This window comes from Psittacula echo (genome assembly GCF_963264785.1).
Source record: "Psittacula echo genome assembly, chromosome: 5".
Lineage (NCBI taxonomy): Eukaryota > Metazoa > Chordata > Aves > Psittaciformes > Psittacidae > Psittacula > Psittacula echo.
Genome location: NC_137739.1, coordinates 951,202 through 959,930, shown reverse-complemented (window position 1 = coordinate 959,930; position 8,729 = coordinate 951,202). Strand labels below are relative to the sequence as shown.

The 8,729-nt window shown below is 54.2% G+C and overlaps 1 protein-coding gene across 2 annotated transcripts in view; it reads left to right on the top strand.

Moving 5' to 3' along the window:
- The first annotated feature begins 208 nt into the window (after positions 1–208).
- PRKCB (protein kinase C beta) overlaps positions 209–8,729 on the top strand; it is a 105,083-nt gene continuing 96,562 nt past the window's right edge. For both annotated transcript variants that reach the window (XM_080619253.1, XM_080619252.1), the window contains exons 1-2: positions 209–496; positions 627–658. In XM_080619253.1, coding sequence (XP_080475379.1) covers positions 327–496; positions 627–658 — 202 coding nt within the window. In that variant the 5' untranslated portion in view covers positions 209–326. The remainder of the gene's footprint in view (positions 497–626; positions 659–8,729) is intronic.

The window sequence follows — 8,729 nt, the reverse complement described above, 5'->3', positions numbered from 1 at the left end:
CTGCGTGCTCCCCGGGCGGGCTATGCAAATCAACATGCAAATCAGAGGGCGTGGCTTGTCTGACAGCGACGCGACGCTGGGAGGGGGGCGTGGCTTGTTATGCAGATGAGCTGGGCGGAGCTGAAGCTGTATGTAAATGAGGGGGCGGGGTGCGCTGGGTGTGTGTCGGTGCCTCCCGCCAGCTGCAGACAGAGGTACGGTGCGCGCGGCCGAGACCCGGGCACAGCTGCAGCGGGCGGACCGAGCCGAGCCGCACCGAGCCGGTCAGACCCGCACCGGGCAGAGCCGAACCGAGTGGAGCCGGCGGCCGGCAGCCCTCGCAGAGCATGGCCGAGCCGCCGGCAGCGCCGGGCCCGGAGGGCGAGGAGGGCCCGGTGCGATTCGCCCGCAAAGGTGCCCTGCGGCAGAAGAACGTGCACGAGGTGAAGAACCACAAGTTCACGGCGCGGTTCTTCAAGCAGCCCACCTTCTGCAGCCACTGCACCGACTTCATCTGGTGAGCGCCCCGCCGGGACCCCCCCTCCCTCCCCGGGCATCCCTTCCCCTCGCCCCCCCTGTGCCGCTCCCCGCACCGGGCAGGGCCGCTGTCTCTCGGCTGGGCTCTCACACCGCCTCTCTCTCCGCAGGGGCTTCGGCAAGCAGGGCTTCCAGTGCCAAGGTGAGTGTTGCGCTGCCGGGAACGTGGGGGTTCAGTATCTGTCCCCCCAGTGGGTCCGAGCATCACGGCTGGGGCCGGCGGGCAGCACCCGCGGGCACCGGGGAAGCAGCTTCGTCATTTTTTCAATCAAGCGCTAGGTGCTTTGAAGCCGTTTGGCTGCCGCCAGCAGGGAAAAAGGGCCCGAGAGTTCAGCTACGTCCCCCCGGAACAGGCAGAGGGAAGTTTATTGTTTTTAAGCATACTTAACCCAAACCCGGGTGTTTTAACGGAGGAGCGGCAGTGCCAGACTGGGGCTGTGCAGCCCCGGCAGGACTTGAACGGCTTCGATGTGTTGCTCGCGAAGTGATAGGCGTTATAACCGAATGTGTTGCAATAGATTCGGGATTACTACAGCCAGAATTCTTTGTTCTGGTAGCTCTGGGATGTTGTGGTGTCCCCTCGGGCAATCGGGGCGGGTTAATGGGGCTGTGCCCGGTTGCTCGGTGCTCGCCCAGCTGCAGGTCTCAGGTGCCGGTGATGAGTCCTTGTTATGATGCTGTGGGTCCCACCTGAGTGAGGTTAGGGTCGGGGCAGGGGATTCAGCCAGCGCTGGCTGGTGCTGCAGCTTCTGGCAGTGAAATTCTGCTTTCGGGAGTATTCGGGGCAGAGTTTTATTTCGGCAGGTGGCTGAATCGCGAGTGGAGGTATTTAGCATGAAAATAAACGTGCTGTAGCTCTGGTATCTGAAGAACAGCTCATCCTGGCAGCTTTCCTCTGTATCCGAAGCAGAAAACAGACCCTCCCCCGGGTATGGTGTGGTGCAGAACTAAAGCTCGTGGGGCTGGGGGGCACCTCTGCCCGCGTTGTGCCTGCAAGCGGAAGGACTTTGTCTTGGGTGCTCTCAGGAGCATCTCTGCAGATGCTCCTACAAGCAGTGTAAGCCTAGTCCAGTCTAAACAGCTCTGAATCCTTAGGAGTATAACCTTAAAATACCGAAAACGTTTCCCTGCTGCCTCATAAACCCCCACCGAAAAGACTGGGTTGGTGCTGGCAAGCAGAGGAAAGCAGATGTGGAGACTAAACCGTGTCCTAGTGGTGTTTCTCAAGGTCACAGCTTCCCCTGGCACCTGAGGTTTCATACTTGGGCGGTCATGCTACTCAGAAGAGTTTTGTGCAGCTCAGCTTTTGCTGTGGGTCTTCCCAGCTTCACCCAGGCGTTAATTGTCTGACTTCCCTTATGGTGCTTGCAGCTCACACCGCCTGGATTTGTGCAAACACGATGCCCCCAAATGTGAAGTGTGCTAGAAAAACTGGAGGGGGGGTCGTGTGCTGCCAGGCGGGGTTTTCCCGTGTCATGCCCAGTGCTTCCCTCAGTTTTACCTATAGCATTCATTATCGGGTAATTGGAGCCTTTTCAAGTCTCTCTCCCAGCCATTAGGAGCTATTGTCCAAACCTGTAATTGTGCACATGCCTCAGGGCTTATTCTTTAAAGCTTTTAACCAGTATTCAGCCAGTCTTTTGTGTGAGGTCAGCAAATGGTACCTGTGATAGTGCTCACCAATGTACTAACACGCAGTAGTTGGCTTCCAGATGGGGAGAGCTTCCCCAGCTCGTGGATGTCAAACAGCGTGGTCCCGGCGTGTGCATCTTGGAGCTGGAGCCCTGTGAGGCTGCAGGAGTGCGGTGGGATTGCCATGTGTGTGTGGTCTGTGACTTACCCTTCTGCCTTAAGAGCCTGCAGGATAGCTTGTTGACACCTCTGAAGGTGTCTGCAATGTACCTTTCTACCCTAAGAAGCCCCTTTCCAGGTTACTCCGCTGTTACAGACATGAAAACCCCGTTACTGTGCTGCAGTGGGAAATTTTGCAGGCTGCGACGTGCAGAGCAGAGCAAGCTTTACCCTGAACACTTCCCCAAAAGCGGATTTTCATGCACATCCCCTTGTGCAGGGCTCTGAGGTCCCTGCTGGAAGTGCTCTCGTTAGCGAGGGTCACTGTGGGTGCGATTCTCGTTAGTGACAGCCTCGCAGGGCTGGTGCCGCTCAGTGGAAGGCTCCATGTGTGATGCTTCCAGGTTGGAAAGTCAAGCACGAGCTAGAAGTCGGTGCCGCCTGCCATCTGCTTGGGAATCACAGCTACCCCGGGAGGCTCCGGTGGTTCTGCAGCCCTCAGGACTAGCTGTTCCTTAGGGGCTCTTTCCCTTCAGCCCTGCAGGCTTGCAGTCAGCTTTGACTGCAGGGTCGAGCTCTCTCTTTATCGAATGCAGCTTGAATTCAACAACTTGCCCAACTGTTTTCTCCTGTTCCTCAGAGGGATGGCTGGGAATGCAGCTGAGGCGTGTGCCTGTCTCGTTCCTGAGCTGTCTCCTACTGCTGTGCTTGCTCTAAGTGGGTTTTCACCTGTGCCCTGATTTCTTTCTAGGGCATTTGCAATAATTAGTTTGGTAATTAGCTCAGTACTTGTGACTTTTGGCAGGAAGTTGGCAGAAACTGACACTTTGTAGCTTGAAGTACTAACAGATACCACAAATGCCACTTAATTGCCTGCTAATCCGCTTCTTATCCTTGTATACCATCTCCTTCTTATGCATCTGAAGACTTCCTGGGCTAACATCTCTCTTCAGAGCCCAGAAGCGGTGCTGTGCTGGGCAGCAGCAGCTCTGCCCCGAGGAGCAGGGCTGGCTCTTGCAGGTTAACAACGACCACTGATGTATTGTGGATGTTGGGAGGGTAAAGCGCTGTGAATGTCCTTGGAAGTCCAGCTCTTCCTGGGGGAATCTTTCCTGGCTGGGTCAGCCCATGGTACGGAGCAGGTTTCTGGCTCTCTGGTAGCTGGGAGGTACCTGAGCTCTCATGTGAACTCATAAATAACAAAGAGGGGGTGTATGTGTTCTCCGCTTCCCGGGTTTCAAGATCCCTTTGTCCGATACCGTTACCAGGGACCATGTGAGGAGGGAGGTAGCAGGCCCTCACTACTGCAGGATGCCAAATTACAGCCGATGGCTTTGCTGCTCGCTACTCACTTCTCACTCGAGCGCTTTGAGGATGCTGCAGGAGCTGGTTTGAAAGCTGTCGAGAGGGAAATTCTTGGTCTCATTCTTGGAATGTGCTGCTTCTGGGAGCTGGCAGCTTTCTCCGTCTGCTCTGCTCATGTTCCCTCCTGGCATCCTTGGGGTATCTTTCTCCTGCTGCTCAAGAAGTGCTTGGTCCCCTGTAGATCAGGGTACCTGGTGCATGGAGGTTTTATGAGGGGGCACCTTGCTGAAAGCTGGGTTTGTTTAACCCAGAGTCAGGATCCCAGTGGCTGGGCTGGGCTTGGCTTCCACCTTGAGAACTCGGGAAGAGGTGTGCATGTAAAGGCAAAGAGCCGCGCAGCCCAGTTCTCACTTAGGAGCAAAAAATAACCAGCATCTGTTACTGCGCTCACGTGTGCGAAGAAGTAAAGGTCTTGGAAAGAAGAATGTGATTCCTTAAGGGAAACAAAAAAAGCATCGTGTAGTACAGGATGCAGTAACTTTTCTGGGTGAAATGTTTGCTTCTTATCCCTGGTTACGGCTCAGCAAGCCAAGATGCTCTTCAGAGTTAATCTCTTCCCAAACTTCATACCAAACACAACTCTTCCTTCCCAAATCCAGGGCTCTCGTTTCGCTTTGTGTGCTCACAACTCAATCTTTGATACCAAACCCAAGCCACCGGCGAACGTTGCCCAGGCTTTACCTTCCAAGTGAGTGTTTCTCTTGCTGTCTGCTTCAAACCCACCCTTCCTTCCCCCACCGCTGCCCTCCAGACGGAAGTGAAACCCAGCCCAGCTCTGGTCTTCGCTGCAGCTCCTGCTGCTGTGGGTTTTGGGTTCTCACCATCAGCTTCATGCAGACATCCAGCCTGCGCTTCTATTGACTGTATTAAGCAAGTGAGAAACAAAAGCAAAACAAACTCCAATCATTTCAGAGTTGCCTCCAACCCAGTAATTTTGTGTCAACATATTATGCACGCCGGAGGAATGTTAGTGTTCAAATAGACTAATTAAAAATGTTACTGCAATTACTTTTGCAACACAAACGATGCTAATTATATAATGCTGCAGAAATTGGAAACATCATTTTGGAGGGTGTGGGGTTTTTTTGCTCCTTGCAGTGATAATACAATTCCTGATGCTGGAGCCTGGATCTCCCTCCATTGGGGCAGGTAGGAAGGAAAAGGGGAAGTTGATCTGGTCCCCGGCAGCCATCAGCTGGTCTGCGGTTCTGCAGAGCTGTGAATACAGTTGATTGAGGGGAAATGGGAAGATGCAGCCCCTTCATGTTCTGGTTGAAGGCTCAGGTCTCATTCAAAGACTTGTTTGAAAGCCTGAGCTGGTTTCTGTAGCCCTGCTCTCGCCTGCACAGACACCTGCAGCTCAGCTCAGAGGAATGGATGCGGAAGTGGATCTGGTTTGAAAGGAAATCTGGACCTGTGGAAGGTTCTCACAGCACTGGGTTGGTGCCTGCGGCGTTCAGCAGGGATCACTTGATCTGTTGAGCTCAGTTAGTGTCTCCTTACAGCACAGAAGGGTTCTCTGTGCAAGCAGTTTCTCTTTTCCTTCCCCCTTTGCAGTGAGCATGGTAGATTTTTCTCTATCTCCCGAGGTAGCTGTCATCCTGAAATGATGTTAGGGCTTCCTAATGAGGAGGTCTGTTTCCTTCCCAGGGTATCTGTCACTGACCAGTGTCAGCACCAGGAGGCTGGGCAGAGGGTCTCAGGGCTGCCCCTGCGGAGTTTGGGTGCTTTGGGGGTGGCAGGAGGGTTTGCATCGTGTCTAACTGGTGTCTATCAGCTGTGACTCCACTGCAGGGTTTAAACCACCCCAGTATAGAGCTTCTGCTGTGATTGTTCTCTGTGTATTGAGTCTTCCAGGGGAATCTAATGCCTGGGCTGTCTCTAAGGATACATCTCAGCAAACAGTGCAGGCATTTCTGTACGTCTGCCGGCTCACGTGTATATGATCCTACAAATCCCTGCGGCACACAGGCTCCTGGAAGGGTGTGCAGGGCATCTTGCACTAGCAGTAACTGTGGGTGGATGCTCACTGGTCTCGGTGCCAGCAGAAGATGCTGGGGCTGCAAAACAGAGCAAGACCTTGAGGGTTTGATATCTGATGTAGAACAGGAGGTGGGGTTGAGTCTCCTCTCCAAACTCAGTGTGAGTTCTGTCAACTGATGGGGTTTTATCTAGAAACTCAAGCTAGAGGAGCTGCACCAGCCCTTTGGTGCACTCTGCCCTCCCTCCCAGCATGGCTCCTCACTCTACAAACTGCATCTGAAAAGACAACAGTCTAAAAATGCTCGAGACACTTGTCAATGCCACCCAGTCCCCTTCGGATTGATCAGCAGATGAGCTGCATGATCGCAGTGACTAAGAAATCAACTGCTAGCTGTGCCCATCATTTAGTTCAGGCCAGAGCTGCTTGGAACACATCACTGTAGTGTGCGGTCAGAAGGGGAGTGTTAAAGCGTGTGCCCTGGTCTGAATGGAACATGTGTGCTAGGGACAAAGGGATGCTTGTAGTGGTGGGTGGATGGGATTTTGCCCAAGAGGAATGTTTGGGTGGGTTTTTCCTGCAGGAGCCAGCTGTGCCGAGGGTTAGAGCTGTACATGGGCACACACAGAGCCTGGCCGCGGGCCGGTGGCCTCCTTCTGCACAGGGTAAGCTCTGGTGTGAAGGCCAGCACGGGGCAGTGGTGAAGGGCATCCGCAGCGCTGAGCAATTCATTCCTCCAGTGGCTTCATGAATCATTATTCTGAAAGGCCATGAATTAAAGCCATTTAGAGAAGGTGAGTAAGAGGCTCCCTGTAGGAGAGGGGTAACTGCAGGTCTTGTGGGCAGCAACCCAAGGCAGGCTGTGGGGAACAAGCCCTGTGGAAAAGGCAATAGAAACAAAACTGGAGGAGCTGGAGTGCTTGCACAGTGATCCTGGATCCAGATTGGGTTTCCATTGCCGTGTTCTGGTGTTGCCTTGTGTGTTGCCAGCATAAACACCCTTTGCTTTGCTGATGGGGGTGCTGTCTCTGAGAGCTGGGTGAGGGGAAGCGGAAGGAGAAAGGGCAAAGTGTTCCAGAGACCCTCCAGGCTTTCTAAATGATGCTGTAGGAAACCGAATGGCCAAAGAGTTGTTCATGCCCTGGGCTGGTGTCCGGTACCTGGAGTTTCAGCAGAAACTCATACTGGAGCCACTGCACTCCTTGGAATGGGACCCCTGCAAGGACTTCCTGGAGGGGGACACTGCAATTGAATCTTATACCCAAGCAGAGACATGGGATGTAGGGTGCCTAGACCCTGCCCCATCCCTGGCAGTGCTCAAGGCCAGGTTGGACACAGAGGCTTGGAGCAAGCTGCTCCAGTGGAAGGGGTCCCTGCCCGTGACAGGGGTTGGAGCTGGATGAGCTTTAAGGAACCCTTCGACGCAAACCAGTCTGGGATTCCCAATGCAACAGAAACAAGGGCTGTCCCTTGGGTTTCATGTTCCCTGGGGAAAGGATGTCTGTAGGCTCCTGCTTCCTGCTCCAAGCCAAATGTGCTGGTGGTGACCATTGGCCAGGAGTCCCTCAAGGCAGAGAGGTGATAGTGCTGCAGAGGTGTAAAATGGGTGCAGTAAATGCTGTAGTGTTCCAGACAGTGACCCAGTGGATGGAGATGAAAGCCTCTCCAGAGCTTTCACTCCCACTGGGGTAATGTTAGCCCCAGTGCATGAGGTTATCCCTGGTTAAGTCATCAGGAGACTTGACCCTGGCTGGCCCTGTCCTGCCTGGAGCAGCCGTCACCGAGGAGTCTGGTTTTCCATAGAAGCCCCAGGAGGGATGGGTGATGGTTGGTAGCAGCCAAGCGCCTCATCTCAAGCAGACCAGTTCCCAGCATCAGTGGTGCCAGCTTTAACGCTTCCTGGGAAGCAGCGTTCTTCCTGGGGAACGCTGCACCTGATGCTGCACAGGGGCAGAAGCAGCCAAGCGCTTGGCTCACATTCCTGGGATGAGGAGGATTCCTGCAGCACCACGTGGAGCTGCAGCCACGTGTTCAGTCCTGGTCGGCCCCGGAGCCGTGCATGGGGAGGCGATTGGAAGCCATTGCCTCCTACAACAGCTTCTACCCCAGGAGAGACGCTTCCGTGGGTTTGTAGCTGGTGGGGATAAGGGGGGGTGAGCAAACACCTCCCATCCCAGGTATTGGGGTGCTGGGGTGGGTGCATGGCCCCATGTGCTGCAAGGGCTGGTGTGGGCTGTGCCTTGAGGAGAAGGGATCTCCATGGTGCGCGGCTGCCTTGGGGCAGCACGGCTGTTCTGTTCTGATTACCTTAATACAGGCTGCGAGGGATTTATCTGTCCTGTTAGACTGGCCCCCATTGGAAAAGTGAAATAAATTCAATGTTCTCTTTAGGAGTAGGCCACCTGGATTCTGTGTAATTACAATAATAACTTGCAGGCAGCAGCCCTTTTTTCCCCTGTTCAGGATTATTTAACTGTTCATTGATAGGGACGAAGCACGAGGAGTCCTTACAGGGTCTCACTTGATGCAGTGTGCCAGCCCTCACCGTTGCTCCTAACGGCTGATCCTGATGCCCTGTAGAAGGATCCTGGCTCCCTATAGCAGGAAAGGCATGTTGTGAAGGTGCCAGCTCTGCTGCTGCAGCATCGCCGTGCAGATGGAGCTGTGTGCTGCCGTGGTTGTTCATCTCAGCATCTGCTGCAGCCATGGCCAGGGGCTGGTCTGCAGCACATCAGTAGCTTTGGTTCCCTGTAAATGTGTCACTGCTCCAATGCTCATTGCAAACTGGAGTGAGACTCGTTGTCATCTTCCTGCAAAGAGGTGACTTGAAGCCGCTTTCTCTTCTTGTTTATAAAGCATCTCTATCTGGAAGCTGTCCAAGGCCAGGCAGACCTGAGTGGTGACAAGCATCACTCTGCTGTTATGTGCGGATAAACGCTGTCTAGATGAAGATCTAAACGCCCCAGTTGCCCGCACAGGGCTTTGCTGGTGTGTGTCAGCACACGGGGTGCTCACAGGCTGGTGGGATGGTGTCTGCAGTCAGGAACCATGTGTCTTGGCTGGCCAAGTCCTTGTG